We start from the raw sequence: 19,838 nt of genomic DNA on the forward strand, positions 1-19,838 counted from the left end.
CTGCACTTCGAGGAACGTCTCCACACCTCGCGTAAGTTTTTACCAGGCTGACGATATTTTGGAGCATCACAGTTAGGCATCTGTCAGAATGAAGCCTTTTCACTAGACTTTAAATCCGCAGCAAGCGATAGAAAGAATTAGGTTTATTTCTTCAGGCCAGTACCAGTTCTTAGAGACATCTCCTGAGCATCATTCCAGTGCCGTAACATATGACGTTTTTCGAAGCCAACAGATGAGAGGTAATTCTCATCTCCAAACTCTTCCATATCAACCACAACCAAAGTGCAGCCTAACCGTAGCAATAATCCCTTTGCTTCACCTGGTTTACTTCTTTGCAGCCTTCGCACCCTCCTCATCATGCGCCACAACTTCAATCTCAACTCTCATGTCATCAACTCCAAGTCTCGTGACCCCAACAGCCGTCCAGATAGGCTTATGATCTGGCATCCACTTCTTGAAGTTCCTCGCCATAGCAGTCAGAGCTTCGTCGTTTATCGGAACATGGTACGAGTTAACACGGTAGACTTGTGACCAGCCTTTTCCACCCGCATCTTTCAAGCAGGTTTCGACGTTGACGAAAGCTTGGTCGATCTGAGCATTGATCTCAGTGTTGAATTGGACAACGCCACCCTCCTTCCAGCCTCCTGTGTATAGTATGTGAGCACGGAGTTCAGTGAAGTGAGGAATCTCTTTGGGGGATGGGCCAGACCTTGACCGGAACACTCGATACGATCTCCTACACGGACAGCTTGGCTGTGCCCGCTGTGTTCAGTGACAAGTTCGCCTTGGCCTGGGTATACATAGTACTGTAGATGAGACATGTTGGAGAGAGATATTGATGAAGATGTGATTTTTGTGTTATTGTGGAGGGAAAAGCTCAAGCCTAGGAGTGGAATTGATTGCGAATTTAATAAGCAGTAGATGAGGGGAGTAATACTTATAGCCTCGAAGAAGGATTTGAGCCAAGTCCGTGTGTCCCAGCTCATCATCACCAGATCCAGTCGTACGTAGGAATCTCGCACTGAGTATTTGTCCGATCCACATGCGCAGGCTCTTGGCTCACATCTTGGAATTGGTGTTTGATTAGCAAGCAGCTCCATCTTGGCTAGCGTACGCCCGTAAGCCTACATTTGCGGGGATAATAAGCTCCACTAAAACCTCACCTTTAGATTGAGGCTCTTGGTATGATACTCACTTTCTTATCAGCGTGTAAGCTGACCTCTTCACCTGCAGAGCGCTGTCGCCGTGAGCAAGTGTTGACGGGAAAGGCTTGTTGTTCCGCTGTTTTTCGGTCCCTGAACCTAATATTTTGACCTGATTCGCACATCTTATGCTTCAATCATATTCCTGAGTTTTCCAGAGAAGGCGAAACGACATTTTGGATGGGATCACGAGGGTGATTGCCACGGTGTGTCTTACTGGCACCACGGATTGGAGCCAGCGGTGCTGCGGCCGAGATGCAGTTGATTGTTTTCCAACAGTAGCCTCGGCGGGGTCAAATGTTTTCTCGCATGAACTCAGGCAGGGATTAGACTTACAGCAAGCAGTACTTGTTCTAGAGGCAAGATAGTTTGATCTCTGAATCTGAAGTCCTTGTTTGACCGTCTCCAAGTTGATTGCCTGGGACGTGGAGAAAAGGTTTGACAATTGTTCGAAAGTAGTTAACTTTCCCCTTTTTCAGTTTCTCTAATTTCAGATGAAGATCTCTGGTACGCTTTCTTCCCTATCGCAATCCCTCGAGTTTGATGTCGGTGGTGAAATGGCCAGTGGCCAAGGCGCGACTAAGCGAGGACAACAGAGGCATTGTTGACATTAGCATCAGTAGCCGTCCATTTAGTTCGGCCGCCCATTGAAAGTCACCCTGCAGCACCATGCAAGCTGAAATCCAGGCTCGCTTGTGAGATCGCAACTCTTCAGTTAAACATGCGAAATTGCATGGTCGTGAGCTGCACTTCGATGCTTCCTGCTAGCCTTCAAGCCAGTAAGTATGTCAACGGCAGGTAATCTTGAATTCCACTAGACTGTAGCTTTTGCATTGGTTTAGCCTATCAAATACTGGTTATCAATGGGACCAAGATACCGATTTGGCTACGTTAGAGCTCCTTCTTGTAACACAGGAGAAGCGACAATGTTTTGTGATCTATGTGGGTTAGGGGTAGTGCAGGAAGTATCTGATTTGTTCTGGAGTCCTGATGGTAATTTTTGAGTAGAAATGTTTCCGTTGTTTCAACATGCGATCAATTAAAAGATCATTCAATTAAGATTATTATTCTAAGAGAAGCGAAATTTTGTTGTGTCATGCACAAAGTTGTGATTCCAGAATGACACCCGAGAAAATGAGTAAATGGCCTTGGCAATCAAAATCTCGTTTACATGACCATCCTCCTTCCATCTCACAACAGCATGTATGAGATCTACAAGAAAGCAAGAGCAGCCACGCCGACAGCAAGAAGTCCGGCAGCAGGCTTGTGGAGGGAAGCAGCACCGGTGAATTGAACCTGAGTGCCAGTTGCGGTGGCAGCGGGCTCGGTGGTTTGGGCTGGGATGGTGTATGGGTTGTAGCCGAGGCATTGAGCAAGCTGAGCACTGCAGGTAGATTGATTGGCTCCAGGCTTGGTGCGGCATTCGTTTGCTTGCTGTTGGCAATCCACTGGGGCTGAAGTTGGTGTGGAGGAAGGATTGACTGGCTGGGTGATGGTACATGGGCAGTCGGTAATGGTTAGGACCTCATCTTTTGTTGCAACGTAAGTCTTGTCGTTGTAGACCAAGGTGGTTGGGTATGGGCAGTAGGTGGTGAATGGGTAACGGTCTCGGTGGTGTAGGCAGGCTTTGACTCATATGGATTATATCCAAGGCAAGCTGCGAGCTCGGCAGAGCACTATAAAGTTAGTCAGCAAACACTCTGATCATCCGTTGAAGAATTGATTCTCATACAGTAGATTGGTTGGCGCCGGGTTTGACGCGGCATTGGTCTGCAGCAGCCTGGCAAGACTCCCTGGGAGTATACGATGAGGAGGTCGCAGTAGCCGTGTTGTTGGCATATGGGTTGTAACCAAGGCAAGCAACAAGCTGTGCTGAGCAGAATGACTGGTTAGCCTCTGGTGCTGTACGGCACGCATTGGCTTGTGCTTCGCAGTCGGCTCTCTTGTTCAGGAGTGAAGCGTTCGTCAAGGCAGAAGCCAGGACAACACAAGAAGCGACGCTGTAACGCATGTTGACTCTTTGGGTAGTTGTGGGGAGTTTCTGGGTGTGAAGAAAATATGATTAAGATGAGGGCGGTTCAGCTTCTGAAAGTTTTATGAAGTAGTGAAGAAAACCCATGTTAGGAGCACAGCAAATCGTCCTGTATATATCCATTACCATTCTCCTGAATAATAATACTGACGTATGCAAGATCAAAACACGAGAACACCTTACTACAGCGGGCTAAGCAAACGCAAAATTTCGCCTATAGACCGACGGTCTATAGTAGTAGGTATCAACTAATGGTAAGCAATGGTAAGACAAAATTTCCGGTACCTTTTGCTTCTGCAAACGGACTAGTCTTGGGATAGCGGCCCTCAACTGGCAATATATAGTAGTCGGGTACGTTCCGAAGTCACACTACAATCGGCGCCCAATTGTTGAGTATTGGGTAGAACCGCTCCAATTATCCACATGCTTGGCTGATTAATTATTATCAGCACTGCGGAAGTTGTTGCTGCGTTCGGTAGCTTTCTTTGGTTGTTGAAAACGGGGCAGTGGTTTAGGTGAGTGGCCAACTGTGCAGATCTATAGCTTTTACCCTATAGCGATGCAGAGACACGGAGTGATAATGGTACTTAAGGAGAATGACAGGTTGTTTACGGCTGCCGAAGCAAGCTCGGTGTGGTTTTCGTTGTCTTTCATGGAGATGATTAAATGCCACAACGCGAACTTCAGTTGGATATTCTACACCACTGATTGGATTCGTATGAACACCAGGCCAATTACCCGCTTCAAACAGACTTCAGGCTCGTATGCAGGTACGGGGCAGGACAATTAGCGCCACACGTATCATTCTTCCGGTCGTCGTCTTGTCCGCGTCCGGAAAAGGATGAATTTGTATTACCGAGGTGCATGATAGGCAACTCGGCTATTGTGTCTTTCTTATGGAATTCTTTGGGTAGTGGAGGCGACTTCAATGGTACAGCAACCAAATGCGGCTCTGGCACCAACAACACTACTACTACGCTAAGTCACCGTCGCTACCAAATTCAGCGGATTTCTCTTCAAAAACTACGCCGAAAGGAGATAAGTTGAGACGGTCTTGTGTTAAGCTCAAATGCATTCTTGGTTGCATTCCACACTTGCAGTTTAGTACGAGAATAGTCAACAACACGCACATTTTTGACTAGGCCACTTCTGCAATTGTAGATTCAAATACCACCAGCTAGTCACACTGTGTGATGTCAAACAAGCCACTTGGAGGGCACACTCAGCAACTTCCAGCCGCAGGTACTTCAGAGCCGATGGTTTATCTTAACAACTCTTAATGCATTTCGATTTGCTTGAAGAGGAACACGAAATGCTTGAAATATCTGCAGACGATCTTGAGAAAGGTTCATCACGTCTCACTGGAGCTGAGAGTTCAAAAGTGGAAAGAATTAAACAAAAAGACGAACTGTAACGTCATTCACTTCTGCATTCGGATTTGTCCTGCGCCAATACCTATCAAGACAAGTGTCTCAGTCTGTCTCGGAAAATCTCCAACTACTCGCGATACGAGACTCCGCTTTCAGCCACACTAGTTAACCATAACACTAGACGGCTTCCAAAAGCGCAACGCCGTTCACTGGTTAACAAGCTATTCGTAGTGCCTCGCCTTTCTCCCCGGTCATGTTTGTTGATACGGCGAGCAGCCTGGATGAGGTGGATCAAGCGAGAAATGATGCCGAGAGTTGCCGAATGTGAAGACTTCCAGCAGCGCAGCATATTGTCGATTTGTAAATGATGTCAGGAGAACTTGTAGAGTAAGAGAAAAGAGCGAGAAACTCATGATATAAGATGTACTCCAATCACAGTCAAGCAGGTGCGCTGTGATTCAATTGCTTGATAATAGTTGACAACGATTTCTGACCTGACTTCGGAGACAAACCCAAATAATCCCATTCTTCATACCATCTAAATACGTCTAATCTTCCGATGAAATAAATATCATAAATCTGTGATAGACCAGCCATATGCTGAGCCCAAGTCTACCAATATTCTAAACCCATCCATGAAGAAGCCCAAACGCCAGTGATGCCCAAAAGTCATGATTCCCAAACTTACATTACAACCCACCTGGTTGCCATCTTCCACCAATCTATCCCTTCCAATTCCAACCCACTCGCAGCATTCTTGCAATACAAATAAATACAGTACCGCATAGAACGCTGCTCCCAGAAAATATTATGAGGTAAGTGAAGCCACCATCATCGTACGGAATAAGGGCCCCTTGAATTGGCAGACTCGTCAAGCTCCTATACAGTATGTTAATCACTGCACCTTCCAAATTTTGTCTAAGTATGCTGCTTACGCAAATCCAATAACTGCCTGATACGTTCCAAATCTCTGACCAAGTTTGCTGACGGGTCCCAGCTCTGCAGCACACGGCATCATCACACTGATGAATGCACCGCTGGCAAAGCCATAGAATGCGCTGAAGGCAAAGATCTGGGTACTTGTTGGGTTTCTCTTGAGCTCCAGCGGTAACAAAAACGCGAGGAATGCAATTGTTGTGACAAGCGAGATGAGGGATACGGAGTTGAATCTTCCAAATCGATCGGCCAGATAGGCGGGAAGAATACGGCCTACGATGGATGCGCCGCTGAATTGAAAGTTTAGTCAGCCGTGAGTCCGGTATACACCTGTGTTTGAGGCTTACTTAAGTATAATGATGGTGTATATTGCTTGGTCTTCTGTGAATCCATGATTCAGACTCATTGATGGGAGGTAGTTCCAAGGGGCAAACAGACCCCAGCTGCGAAACGGGTCAGTTAATCCTCTTCAACATTTATGAAGGAACTCACATGACGAAGAATGTGCCAACACAGTATACACTAAACGTGGGTTGTTTGAAGAGACAGAAATCGAGGAAATAGACGTGCGATTGCCATTTCTTTTTTGGCAACCGTGGATGGATGAGTGTGCACGCCAAAGCGCCTGTTAATCCCACAACGAGAGCGCTCCATCGTACTGCACTTGGAAAGCCGACTTTCTGAATAAGAATATGGAGGTAAAGAGAGTGAATGACACCGCCTGCTTGAGTCAATCTTAAAACTAGAAAGGTCGATGGATGACGTACCCAGACTGCTACCAGCAAGGACAATTCCCAAAGCCAGAGCCTTCCGCTTGTTGAACCACTGTCCAACTGAAGTCGTTGCACAGGAAAATAATCCTGCAGCAGAGATACCGAAACCTACACCCTGGGCGAGGAATATCTGGTAGTATGAGGTACAAAAGCTTAGCGAGAGGACCGAAAGAGTGCAGCCAATGGCGCAGGGGATGGCAACACATCGCGTGCCGTGAGTGTCAACGATGCGACCGAAGAAGGCTCCCCCAGTCCACCTGAACCATTTGTCAGAATTTGACTGCCAAGAGACTCTGTGGGATGACTCACATGAAGAAAAGTTGACATGTGAAGATCCATGAGATCGTTGAGGCTGCATACTGTTTGAGGAGGGTTTGTTCGTAATACGTTTGGAAGAGGCCCAACCTGCCATCAAATGTCAGAACTTGGACTTGAAGCTCTCGTTTGTTGAGGCCAAAACATACGAGTTGAGCCAACCGAAAGTACAAAACAGTGCAAAAAAGGATCCAAGGACGCATGTCCAGCCCGAAACACCGCCTTCTCGAGCGTATTCGTTCTGTAGTGCCCAGTCTATGGCATGGGTGTCGATGCTACTTGACGTTCGTTCCGAGTTCTTGCACTTCTCCAAGTCTCTCTGTTCAGTAGTCTCTGATGGTAGAGCAGAAGCGTTAGAAGTTGGTGCCGCTGGTCGCATGTCCACGCTTAGTTGCAACTTGTCTTCGATAGCAGTTGGGGTAAAAATAGTGTTGTGTAACGAGACGACTTTACTTTAAATGGGGCAGATATATATCTAGATTCAGAAGTCCCACTGTCACGAAAAGACTTGAGTGAATCTAAGCGGAGGATTTTATGACGGAATATCACTGACTTGAGACGTTCTCCGATATTCCGTGAGTGATTCAAGCGTGAAGTTAAATCTGAACGAGAGGAAAAACAGTACTTCACCTCTAGCTGAGACAGGTTTGAAATAACAAGAAGATTCAGTCAATTGAAATTGGACGTCGAGAAAATCACACACAGCTACAATATCTATATTGGCCGCTTTTAGTGATCTTCGGCGACGCTTCGTGTAACCATCAAGGATGAAAGCGTGTAGCCGTCCAAGCGACGCCCCTGGCTCAAGTGCCCAGCTCGATTCAGACAATACAAACAGACATGATGATGACGAAATTGGAAAAACCCACAACGATTTGGATTACCGAAACAGATGTTGGCTCGGCGATCAGTCTCTGTCTGATCGCTTGACAATGGGTATAAAATGAGAACACATAACAGATAGGCAGGCTTCGAGAATGTTTTCAAAAATCTTTTTTACGATCCAAATATGATATTTGACAGGTCAGCCGTGTGCTGAAGATGCTAGATCTAGGCTGGCCGGGACTCGGGGAGCAGTCTGCCGAGCGCAAAAATGCTGGTTTTAGACTAGAGTAGTATCAAGATTCCTAAGACGATTGCAAGTGACGGACACGAAATCTAAAGCTCGGCATATTTCACAGAAGCCCTTTGTCTCTGTCTCGCCCAAAATTTTTGGCGAACTTCCCTGAAAGAAGATGAAGGAACATCAACTCTATGGGAAAGCTTCAAAAAGAACCAAAAAGAAAAAGGTTGTTCAACACGAAGAACATCGCCAGCTAGAGAATACTGTTCATTAATGATCAGTCTCGTCGCAAGGCACAAAACCAACAAACGACAGCGAATATGTCTACTTCAACCTGCAGCCTCCTTTTTGCCAGCAACTCAACACATCACGATCATCCGCAGATATGGAGCCCATCTCTCTTCGGAGCATCACCGTTCTCCTCAACTACGGATTGATGACTTTGGACCCACGTTTCAAGGATACAGCACTAATCACTTCCAGCTTTGCTGACCCAAGTCGGAGCCAGAGCTCCGCGACATCGAATCCTGGATTTTTAAAACCCAGCCCGAGAGTTTCGAGTAGAGTCTGATTTACTAGTCATCTAGATAGTGGCAGATTACTGATCTGGCATCTTTATTCAGACGCTTGAATATCCACTACTTTGAGAAGCTCGCCACCCCACCTTCAGCCGAACACCCTTCAATTATCGTTGAGCTTCATCCCATGGCAGAACCACTCTCGAAGACCCTCACCTTCGCACAAAGAGACTTAATCTTCCTCGAGTCTCGCAATCACAGCGGATGCTTCAAAGGTGCAAGTTTGTACGAAATGTTCTTCAAACTTTGCACTCCGGGTCAGAAGCTGTCAATTCAAATCACAGATGAGGTAAATAATCCATCTTAAAACTCCCTGCTGTGGAATAGAAATTGACAGCGCAAATCCCGACATTGATTGAGTCGATTAGAACCCTCTCTTGGCCGCTTTCAATACTTGTGAATTCCTCGGGATCAAGATGCACAATCCAAAACTACATTCCCTGTCGTCTGTTCGAAGTCCAGTAAGATAGAAATCATTCACAGGCGGTTCAAATGACGAGTAGCACGCGGTGATGATGATACCTCCCCCATCGATCCCTCGATCCCTCGATAGTCTTTCGTCGTCCACATGACTCGGATGCAATAAGGAAAGGCTGCGCGGGGTCTGTACGGCGAGAACTACTTTGTGGGAACAGAAGCGGAATGTTGATACCATTGAAGGACATATGCGAAAGGCCGGTGGATACTGTCAAGGCGATGAGAATGGTGGATGACATAGGCAATGCCGAGGGGCACGAACTCATGTCGAGGTTGGAGACATGTGCCAAGCGTGCTTTCGAACGTTGGCAAAGTCGAGAGACACAGGGAAGGTGTGAACATTATGGGAAAGATGGAAAGTCGATGAGATGTGGCGCTTGTAAAACCAAGGCAGTGTAGCATTGCTATAGGAACACCAGAAGGCGAGGTGGGAGCTTCACAAACGGACGTGTGGGAAGCTGAAGAGTGGGAATGAAGGACATCTGTCTGAACAAACCTCTGACTGAAATCACCCAGATAGGGGCTTTTCTCTTTTTTTTTTGCAGAAATATGATGCCTTGACTTCCATTTCATGACTTTGGGCTTGTGCTAGTGCTTCTGGAGCCCAAAGAATTCGTTTGTTTACCATCTTCAACAACCTTCGCTTAACCCCGCATCAGGCCTTGCACCAGCGGCTTTCAACAATAATGTCTCGCTTGATAGAATTTACGAACTGTAATTCCAATACCTAATTTTTTTGAAAGTACTAGACTTGTCTGAGAACATCCGAATGAGTTCTTTTTCTCTGCAGGTGAGTGGCTTCTTACCTCCACGCATGTCAACAAAAACCCGACTCAGAGGAAACTTTTGGAAGAATAACAAACATCTTTCTGAGATTCCCTACTTGAGGCAGCCGTCATTGATGAATTCCATATAACTTGTTCATCCTTCGCTCAAACTCTCAATCTCACAGGATTTTGCCTCACCTGCAGACCTCAACACGAGCACACCAACAATCCGTTCCCCACCATGACCAACACGCCATCAGCACTCCACACACCTCAACCACCAGGACCCATCTCGCTCCGCACTTTAGCCCTCCTCCTCAACTACGTGCGCTCAACTACGAGCGCACGACCTCCGATCCCTGATTCACAGGTGTCATGCTCAGCGGTAGCACAGGCGAAGACAAAGGCATGGCCGAAGGAGTAAAGAACCTGATTCTTGACATTTGGAAAGGCGAGGGAGAGTCTGTTATGAAAGTTTACCATTTCAATTAATATACTAAACATTCCACCATTAAGAAAAGTTCGTGGGCTGATGTACAGTTTCTAGACGGCGATCCGTCCATATCTTCGCACCAGACACTAAGATCTCAACGGGTGAGGATGAGAGCGAGATCAAATATCCACCCGCAACATGCCAGATCCACCCCTTCGCCACAGATGGTGTGAGATCTCTTTCTCTCGCTCACATAACGGGATTTGATATGCTATGAGACGAGAGGAAGGCGGTAGGGACTGGGATGCGATTCAGATGTTTCAGGAATTCTCTACTTTGTGTCCTGAGGGACAGGAGGTTGAGATTGAGATGGTGATGAGGTATGTTTATTTCCACGTGGAATTTACGGTGCCGTACAAAGTGCCAGAAGAGAATCGTGACAGATATTTTGTTTTATCCAGCCTACTAATACCCATCTTTTACGATACCTCCAGACACCCCTCATCATCCCAGTCTCCTCCCACACAGTCATAACTTTCACCCTTCCAAACCCAAACACAACATCCGCACCGTAATCTAAGTCCACGCAGAATGCGACTCCAATTCCGAAATCACATCCTTCTCATCCGGTGCATCCAACGTAAAAACCCAAAGCGTCCCCGCCTTCCCAATCCACCCCCCCCATCATCAAGATCCGAAAATCAACCTCTTGAAGATAAAACTACAAAGCGCTACGTAATCCTCGACCCAACACTCCTCCAATACCACGACTTCGGCCGCGGTTTACAAAGTGAAAATTACTTCCTCGGCCCTTATACCTCCTATCCTACCTCCAAACCCTGTCTGTCCAAGATCTGCAGGGATATCAATCTCCCGCCTCCCGTCCCTTCCCTCCCATTACTTCCCTTTTCTTCCCTCCCTTCACTTCCCACCCTGTCATCCAGCTCTTCTCCTCTTCTCCCCCTCTCCAAATATAAACACAAACACAAACACAAGACTAGACCAACAATCCTAGATCTAAACCTCTACTAAACTTCCCTGGGAGAGATAGATAGTTACCCTACAGGGTTTTTTTTATACAGATAACATCTGTAATTTATCTACATTTTATCTATATTCCTAGTAGTAGTAAAATATAGTAAAATACAGATAAAATTCAAATAATATCTGTTATAAACGTATTAAAAAAGTGTAGATAATATCTATAATAGATTTATTAAAAAGTACAGATAATTTAGTATATATTAAAGGTTACTTAGACTTTTCATGTTTCGATACAAAGTTAAATACAGACCTTTTATTACTTACCTCCGGATCACTTAAGAGAGAGACCTACCTCTGGAACACTCGGGAGGGAGACCTACCTTAGGAGGGGGAGGGAGACCTACCTTGGGAGGGAGGGAGGGAGGGAGACCTACCTTTAAGGGAGAGAGTAGGAAAAAGGAAGGGAAAGAAAGGGGGGGGGGGGCGGGGGAAATAGGAGAGAGGATATTTAACTTTATTAGTTAGAAAACTCTTAAAATACAGATAATAGCTGTATTTTCCTTAAATTACAATTAATATTTGTATTTTTACTCTAAATCCTTAAAAATCAATTAGAATTAGAGAATCTAACTAAAGAAAATACAAATAATTAAGTAGAATATAAATAGAAAATCCGTTTAAAATACCTGTTTACAGATAGTATCTATAAAAAAAAACCCCTATAGGGTTAAGTAGAGATAAAAAACTGAAAAGTGGTGCGAGCATTGTGATCAGGAGGCGGTGGGGGCGGTAAATAACAAGGAGTTTAAAAGATGTAGTGCCAGTGCCAGTGCGTGTAAGGAGAAGGGTGAGGAGGTGTGGTCTTGTATGTAGTGAGGAATATCAGAATATGGGGTGGAGGGAGGTTGTATAGATTTAGTGGTGAGAGGTCGCATGTTGTGGTTGGGTTGAAGAGGGTTGGTGCTGGAGTGAGGAGTGAGGATGGGGAGACGAGGAAAGATTACGGGGTGGGGTTGGGCTTGGGCTTGGGCTTGTTTTGTATTGTCGTTGGGGAATGAATGAATGAATGAATGAAAGAATGAGAAAAATGGAACTTACTTGATGTGATGATTAAAGCGTGACTTACCTGAAGTTAAGGAGAGAATTCAGTGCATAGTTATTCGAAGGCGAATAAAATAGAAAATCGTGAGCTAATCAGAGTGCCACAAGTCAACTCTTAAAGTCACAAGACATCTGTCAAACAAATGACGAGAAAGTAGAAGTATAAATCCATTCTCCAATCAATCAATCTCAATCTCAATCTCGCCTCCTAGGTATGTGCTTCGCTCCTCCTTTCCCCTCCGGATTCCACTCACTACTCATCCACTAACTACTAACACGAATATAATACACCTATCTACTCACACCAAACCCTTCCCGTATTTCTGCCATTCCAGTTACCTGCCCATTCGTCCTCCTTCAAGAAACTCACTGTAATCCTCGACATCTCAAATGCCGTCTCAATAAACTCAATCCAACACCCTCCCCGCCACAGCAGCAGCACTCTTATCCTTCGTCTGCGTCTTTTTCAACGCCTTACCCATCTGGATCTCACCTAGCAGCGCAGCAGGTCTCCCCGCTCCAGCCGGCGGACCAGGAGCCGGCATTGGCGGAGGAGGAGGCGGACCACCTGGGGCAGCAGATCCAGGCATAGGTGGAGGCGGAGGTGGTCCACCAAAAGGTGGCATAGGAGGCGGGGGAGGAGCACCACCAGTTGGCATAGGCGGTGGAGGAGGAGGAGAGGAGACAGCGTCGCGAGCTGGAGCTGGACTGGTGGGAGTTGATCCAGCGCCTCCAGCGGCGGAGAGTGGGCGGGGAGGACCCATAGTGCCGAAGAGGATGGAGGCGAGGTGGCGGGCGTTACCTGCTCCGGGGCCTTCATCGTCCGATGAGTCGTCTTCTTTGTCGGAGCCGACGACGGACCATTCGTCTTCTTCGGGGCGGACGCGGGAGCGTGAGCCGGTTGGTTGGGTGACGATCGGTTCTGGGGCTTTGGGAGTGTCTTGAGCTGGGAGGCGGTGGAAGGGATTATTGGATTGGCCTGATGGAGAAGCTCCATCTGGTCCAGTTTGGGCGAGCTTCTTCAAGAAAGGATTCTTGGTCTCGGCATCGGATGGAGGGCTAGCGACAGGAGGAAGGGCAGTTGCTGTCGCTGCGGCAGGTACTGGAGATACAACCGTTGGGATCGGTGGTTGTGGGGGCGGAGAAATAGCCTTTCTCTCGAATTCCTGGCTACCCTGGGTAGGAGTCGACGCTTGGGGTGTTGCTTGATCAGGTCCCTCATCATCAGACGAGTCATCACTGTCATCCATAGCTTCCAATTGACGTTGCAACTCTCTCTCACGAGCTTGTGCAGCTTCAATCTCGGCTCGCTGTGCCGCCAAACGAGCCTCCTTGTCCTTGGCCTCGGCTTGGGCAGCCTTTCTTCTGCGCTTCTCTTCATCCTTCTTGATCTTGCCAGCTTTAACTTGGTCTTCAAGAGCTTTCAATCGTGCAGCAGCAGCTTCTTTCTCTTTCGCAAGCTCGTTCTCTTGACGCATAGCATCGTCCCTACTTAAATTAGCATACTTCTATACCGCAAGTATTTAAGACTTACTCGAGCTCTTGAGTAGCAATGATCTGTGCCTTCTGCTCTTCCAAAACCCTCTGCTCATCCTCGGCTTTACGCTCACTAGCATCGCTCTTCGCTGCCTTTCGCGATGGTGGTGGCGGTGGCTTCTTCGCAACAGGAGCTGCAGCTGGTTCTGGTGGAGGAATACCTTGCTCCTCATTAATTCTCGCTTGTCGTTCGGCCTCTCGCTTGGCATCTTCTTCTTCTGCCTTTCTGAGCTTGGCAGCTCTCTCACCCTTCTCGCGTTCCATTCGTTGAGCAGAGGTTTCGCCAGGCTTCGAGGGGGCTTTGATACCGAGGGCAGCAAGGCGCTCAGCCATACGCTGCTCAGCCTGTGCCTTGATATACGCAGCACGGTCCTCTGGAGTCTTGTATTGTGAATAAGTTCCACCAGACGCTGGTGCAGGTGCTGCAGCAGGAGCAGCTTTGGATTGGACGGGAGAAGTGGCAGCTGGATTTTCATATCGTGATGAGGATTCCGAACGTGAAGTGTCCCTCGTGTTGCGGCCCCGATCGTCGGTGCGAACTCTGGCAGACTTGCTTGATCTCTGCAAATCAAAAATGAAATCCTTGACTTCATCCTCAACACCAAGTCCATCTTCCCATCTCCGCTTCTCATGCTCGCTAGTTGAATCTTGTGCCCCCTCCTTAAGGCTGTCTTGAAGACCTTGAGAAAAGTCACGCACACTCTCCTCAACATCCCGGACCATGCGCTCGTTATTCTCCTTCTCGTTCTTGATCTTGATATTCTCCTCTTCCAAACGCTTCGGGGCTTCAAAGTCCTCATTGCTAGACTCGACCTTTCGTCCAGTCAAAGCAGCGGAACGTTGCTGCATCATAGCTTTGGCACGAGCCTTGAGGCGGTCCGATTCCGTGACGGATCCACCAGGTCCAGTTCCAACAATAGAGGATGCACTTCCGGGATGAGCCTTGGCATCGCGAAGACGGAAGAGTTCGAGCTTCGCTTCAGCAATGCTTCGTTCCGTCTTGCGGACATTAGAAGCGATTTCCGGAAGCTTGTCAGTCAGTCCCTGGAGTTGTCGCTTCAAAATACGGCGCTCGGCTCCAGAATCAACATTGCGCAGGGATGCATCAGGATGAGAATCAATATCCTCTTGAATACGTCGAATACGGCGATAAAGATCATCTGCCTCGCGGCGATCTCGTCTATCGAGCGCATCGTCCTCATCGGCCGCATTCTCGTCCTTGAAGTCGATGGCATCAAGCAGAACTTGCTTCTCGCGGATCTTCTTCTTCAGTTGTTCCAGCGAAAGATCGTCATTGGAAGTTGACGATGCAGGTGATGATGGACGAGGAGAACCATTGCCCAATCTCCGACGAGCACTGGATTTATATCCAACATCATCATCGTTGTTCTTGAAAACGGTAGCATCCTTTCGTCCACCGCTAAAGCCAGAAACACCTCCACGGAAAGAGTGATTCTTCAAGTAGCTGACACCAGTCTTCTGGGGCAACAGACTCGCTCCAGAGTGCTTACGGAAATCAGACTCTTGAGAAAGAAGTGATTTGACTTGTCCGATGGAATCATTGAAGTTTCTGGTGGAAGGTGGGACAAGCTCGGGAGGCAGCTGAGCAGGCAATGGGTATCCGTTAAGCTTACGATAAATCAAATGCATAGCAACTGCGAATTCGTCCATGTTGAGACGGCCCTTGTTGCCGTGATCTGCAAGAGTCCAAACTCTCTCCATATCTTGCTTTTCAAGCCCACTCTGCCCGAAGACTTCGATGGCTACATCACCACCGATGAAGCCCTTATTGAAGCCATCCCAAGCCTTGAAAACAGAATCGTATCTGGTTTTCTCGTCTTTGGTCACTGCCCATGGAATGACGGCATTTCCTTGCAGCCCAGAAGTAGTGAAAGAGCCCTGCTCTCGACCTTGTTGGGGCATCATGCGGGATTGAAGTAGGTCAATATTAGGTAGTCCACTTGCTGGAGCATTGACCAGGCCCCACTGTCCTGGACGTCCAGTAGGTTGGCTATTCAAAGGAGCGACCATTCCGCCCATGCCAGTCTGAGCAGGTGAAAGACCTTGACCTTGACCATATCCAGTTGGCATTGGTGGCATTGGAGGACGGGGCCCAGAATAGCCAGTGACAGATGGGTTCGACAAATTCTGGAATCCAGTCTGATTTGCCTGCATACCCTGGTTCTGACCGAAACCTGTCTGCATGGGCTGTTGGAACCCACCTTGTTGTTGCCCGAATCCTCCGCTGGAGAAATTGTTCTGCTGGGTTGGGAACCCGGTCATTTGTGCCGTCAAAAGAGCAGAATTCGAAGGAGTTGGCTGCGGTTGATGGATAGTTGGAGATGCCGCATTTTGTCTGCCAGTGAAATCAGGAGCATTCGTTCTGGATGGCAGCTCTGGTGCATCATCCACCACCCCAAAGTTAATAATATCAACCATGCTAGAAACCTCGTTCTTAATATTATCCGGAAGTGTAGAAGGCAATGCCTTTCCTACAAGCTTCAAGTTGCAGAGGTACATAGCAAGAGCGAATTCGGGGAAATGTAGCTGCCCAGAGCGAGTAGTGTCGGCAAGAGTCCTTTATCCAACATCAGCACATTTCCTGTCCGCAGATTCCCAAACACAGAAATAAACCTACCAGATCTGTGATAATGCATTTCCATCTAGCTTCGACCGCATAAGCAAGTCCCTCGACTTATCTCCGGACAAGGTCTGCTCATCCCCAGCCGCAGACTTGAACAAAGTCTCAAACTTCGCCTGATCCTGCGCCGTAATGAACGACAGCCGTATATTCGGGATCTTCGAACCCTTCGACTTTGATGCCCGGCGTCCTCTCGCGGGAGCTGCGGGGGCAGGGCTCGATCTGAAGCTATCGGCCATCTGAGCAAAGCCCGTAGGCTGGGGCTTCTGAGCCGGAGCTGCAGGCGGTTGCTGCTGAGCTTGACTTTGGTACTGCTGAGGAATCTGGGGCATCGGTGGAGCGCCGGTCTGGAAGCTTTGTTGCTGTTGTGGTTGAGCATTGTTGAATTGCTGTTGCTGGCCTGGGAATCCGGTTTGCTGCTGTTGCATCTGCTGGGGTTGTTGGAAGCCAGTCTGCTGCGGCTGCATAGGATATACGGTGTAATTTGGCTGCAGAGGAGCTTGTTGGCCAAAGCCGGTGGGATTGGGATTCATGAAGCCCTGCTGCTGAGGTTGTTGCTGGCTTTGCTGATTTGGGAATGAGTTGAACTGCTGGGGCCCGCCTGGGCGACCACTCTGGCCCCCCAGGTAGGAGTTCGATCCTGAAAACATGGTAGGTGTTTACAGGATACGAGCGAAAAGGAAAAGTGGTATGGTAATTATGGTATTGTCGAAGGTTCGAGGTCGCTGTCCGTGATTGTCTGCCTCGATTACACACGCGTGGCTGAGGCGGCTGGCGGCAAGATTGGCGGCGGCATGACGAAGCTTTGTCCTCCTTGTAAGAGCTCTGCCAATGGAAGCAATGGACAAATTAGACACCAACCATGAGTGATTGTATCTATTTCCAGCAATCTGGCTTCAATAATTATTTCGAAGAGCTATAGCCGAGTTCACGTTTATTGACATTCTTGAGTTGGTTAAGGATTTATTCGTAAACTTTTCATCCACACAGCCACAGCTACAATCCGCGTATTGCCTATGCCCACCTCTTGCAGCCTCACAGCACGGAACACTTGCAAGACTCTATCTATGATGCACAATGCGCCTACTAGTACTAGATACAAAGCCATATCTATTTATTCATTCCAGTTCCCTTTCCCATTCCCATTCATTTCCCTTTCCATTTTCAATTCGTTGCCATTACCAGCCTTACGGCTGCTCTGCACAGTTGCAAGTCCCGATCAAAGTCAATTGATTCAGCTAACAGTCTTCTCCGAGACATTTTTGGGGAAGAGAGCCTTGCCAGCCGCCTTTGCAGCATTGAGAGCTCCAAAGAGGGAGAACTGGGTGTTGACGCCGTCGATGCGGTGGGTGGAGTTGATGTTCTTGACCAGGGTCATTTGGTAGCAGGTGGCTCCTCCTTGACGGGAGGTGATGACGGAGTACGCAAGGAAGAACTCCCAAATCTAAGAACTGTTAGCGACACTCACTTCACGGGCTTCTGAAAAGACTTACTCTGTACCATCTGTTACCATACTTGGCCTTGACCTTATCCTGGTTGGCGAGCCAGTTTCTGTACCATCTCCAGAGAGTGGCAGAGTAGTGGACTCCGATGGTATCGATAGTCTTGACTTCCCATCCAGCACTCTCGACAGCGCTGATGTAGTTGTTGAGAGGGCAGGAAGCATCAGCACCAGGGAAGATATACTTGTTCATGAAAAGACCCCAGACGAGATCCTCGTACTGCCAGCTTTTTCTCAATCCGGCGACTTGGAGGAAGAAGATTCCGTCGTCATCCATCATATCATTACATTGTTGGAGGAAGGGAGTAAGATGTCTCATCCCAACGTGCTCGGCCATCTCGAGACAGGTGATCTTCTGGTATTTGCCTTCTGGGACTGGGATGTCACGGTAATCCATGCAAAGAATCCTGCTCTGCTCTTCAGAGATACCAGCCTTGCGAAGTCCGTTATTACCCCAAGCAGTTTGGTTGCGTCCGAGAGTGATTCCAGTAGCCTTTGCGCCGTAGTTGACACTGGCGAATTTGGCAAGAGTTCCCCATCCACAGCCAATATCCAGAAGTGTCTCGCCCTCCTTGAGATCAATCTTCTCGCAGACAATAGCAAGCTTGTTATCCTGGAGTTGCTCGAGAGACTCCTCCTTATTGATATCAGAGATCACACCAGATGTGTAGACCATACGTGGGCCAAGGAACCATCCGTAAAAGTCATCACCTCGGTCGTAGTGGTCTCGGACTTGCTCCTCATCTGACAGGGATATGTTAGAGGATTGGAATAAAGATGATCGAGCGACGTACCTTGAGATCTGGTGTGCATGATGACTTCCGGCGCAAAAACAAAAAACACATGCTTGAACAAACCCAGAGTAAATCTGAAGCTAGCCCAGTCATGTCTGTATTCCATAACCTCCAAACAATCTCCATTGAAGTCAACTTCTCCATCAAAATACATAGAATAGAAGGTCTCCATTGGGATCTTGTTGCTTCCATGGTACTTGGCCTTGTCGGCAGGGTTCTTGAAGGTAAGATAGTGCTCGACTGGACGACCTGGGAATCTGGCCTTCTCATTCTTACGAGGGCTGAATGATGATGCCAGGTACCAGAAGCTGATCAGGATTGGGACTGTGGTGAAGAGGCCGAAGAATATGGAGGTCTTCAACCCGCCGCCAATCTTCCAAGACATATATGTTGGAGTACCAAAGACGAGTCCAAAAAGGAGGAGGTTCGAAAAGCTGGTGTTGCCAGCGGCATCTGCTGGGAGAGGGGCATTTTTAATAGAAGGGTACTGCGAGATGTCAGTTGAGGCTGCTCAATTGCTAGTTGAATGATGAAAAGTTGTTGAGGGAGAGAAGCGAGAAGGTAGAGGGGCAGATGCATTCCCGTACAGCATATGCTGGTGGTTTGTATGTATCTGATACAGGAATGCATCTGCCATCCTTTGTAGAGCATCAGTTATCTGGCACTCACAGAAGTAGTCTTCACACCACATTCCTCGAATTTCTCAAATGTTGGTGTGGGCGCCTTTGGGGTCTCGATGAATTCGAACTCGCTCTCGGAGCCATTGACGCTCTGCGCATTGGAAGCCATAATAGCGGATTCCTCGATTGAACTGTACTCGACAGCTTGACACTGTCGATATATATCAATTCCAACGTTGGATGGGGAGAGTCGTGTCTTTCTATAGAAATGTGGTTCAGGTTTGGGCACCAGCACAAGCCTCTCATCGGCTCGGATTGGCTGGCAGCTTGGGCGGTGAGGCGGACTTGGCTTTGGCAATTGCGGGTCGCGCGCACTTTCGCTCCCAATACGTGCTAGTGGCATCCATCTTAGCTTTTCAGCCTTTTCCCCTGCATTGGCCCTTGCTTGGATGTCTCAGGGGGTTCGTTCTTTTGTTGACTTCCATCTCTTGCACGACCACTGAGAATCCGAGTACTGGCGCTGGCGATATCAAGATGCTCCTAACGACAGACGAGGGCTGCCGGGACAATTCAAATGGCTTGGCCCCAGTCCAAGAAAGAGCGTTCATTGTTCTGATTTTGCAACTTGCATGGCTTTCTGGTCGTCGATCATCATCGAAATTCTCTCTCGGTATGGAATGCTACTGGATTCCCATCTACATCTGGTCTGCAAAGT

At 47.9% G+C, this 19,838-nt stretch overlaps 5 protein-coding genes across 6 annotated transcripts; all 5 read right to left on the reverse strand.

Annotated features, from left to right (window-relative positions):
- Positions 1–324: 324 nt before the first annotated feature.
- On the reverse strand, positions 325–821 carry ONS95_002208 (uncharacterized protein; the record flags this gene model as incomplete). Its single annotated transcript, XM_058495452.1, has 2 exons — positions 325–644; positions 710–821. 2 exons carry the CDS (start codon positions 819–821, stop codon positions 325–327), a joined length of 432 nt encoding a protein of 143 aa, XP_058354180.1.
- A 1,593-nt stretch (positions 822–2,414) lies between these two features.
- Positions 2,415–3,213, reverse strand: ONS95_002209 (uncharacterized protein; the record flags this gene model as incomplete). Its single annotated transcript, XM_058495453.1, has 3 exons — positions 2,415–2,750; positions 2,807–2,878; positions 2,935–3,213. The coding sequence occupies 3 exons, from the start codon at positions 3,211–3,213 to the stop codon at positions 2,415–2,417; spliced, it is 687 nt and encodes a 228-aa protein (XP_058354181.1).
- A 2,088-nt stretch (positions 3,214–5,301) lies between these two features.
- On the reverse strand, positions 5,302–7,007 carry ONS95_002210 (uncharacterized protein; the record flags this gene model as incomplete). The annotated part of the gene is made up of 7 exons (XM_058495454.1): positions 5,302–5,483; positions 5,540–5,830; positions 5,888–5,983; positions 6,033–6,261; positions 6,308–6,570; positions 6,623–6,718; positions 6,778–7,007. The coding sequence occupies 7 exons, from the start codon at positions 7,005–7,007 to the stop codon at positions 5,327–5,329; spliced, it is 1,362 nt and encodes a 453-aa protein (XP_058354182.1). The 3' UTR covers positions 5,302–5,326.
- Positions 7,008–12,047: 5,040 nt separating this feature from the next.
- Positions 12,048–17,103, reverse strand: PAN1 (actin organization and endocytosis protein). Of its 2 annotated transcripts, none has more exons than XM_058495456.1 (2): positions 16,206–17,103; positions 12,048–16,145 (listed from the first exon to the last, which is right to left on the reverse strand). In XM_058495456.1, exons 1-2 carry the CDS (start codon positions 16,856–16,858, stop codon positions 13,562–13,564), a joined length of 3,237 nt encoding a protein of 1,078 aa, XP_058354184.1. In that variant the 5' UTR covers positions 16,859–17,103; the 3' UTR covers positions 12,048–13,561. The 2 variants fall into 2 exon arrangements, with proteins under 2 accessions (XP_058354184.1, XP_058354183.1); XM_058495455.1 differs by having other exon boundaries at positions 12,048–13,519; positions 13,566–17,103.
- Positions 17,104–17,442: 339 nt separating this feature from the next.
- On the reverse strand, positions 17,443–19,526 carry MT2 (Sphingolipid C9-methyltransferase 2; the record flags this gene model as incomplete). Its single annotated transcript, XM_058495457.1, has 4 exons — positions 17,443–17,652; positions 17,702–18,453; positions 18,504–18,990; positions 19,173–19,526. The coding sequence occupies 4 exons, from the start codon at positions 19,524–19,526 to the stop codon at positions 17,443–17,445; spliced, it is 1,803 nt and encodes a 600-aa protein (XP_058354185.1).
- Positions 19,527–19,838: the final 312 nt, after the last annotated feature.

The sequence above is a fragment of the Cadophora gregata genome (genome assembly GCF_030347475.1).
Source record: "Cadophora gregata isolate MNR1 chromosome Unknown scaffold_11, whole genome shotgun sequence".
Classification (NCBI taxonomy): Eukaryota; Fungi; Ascomycota; class Leotiomycetes; order Helotiales; family Ploettnerulaceae; genus Cadophora; species Cadophora gregata.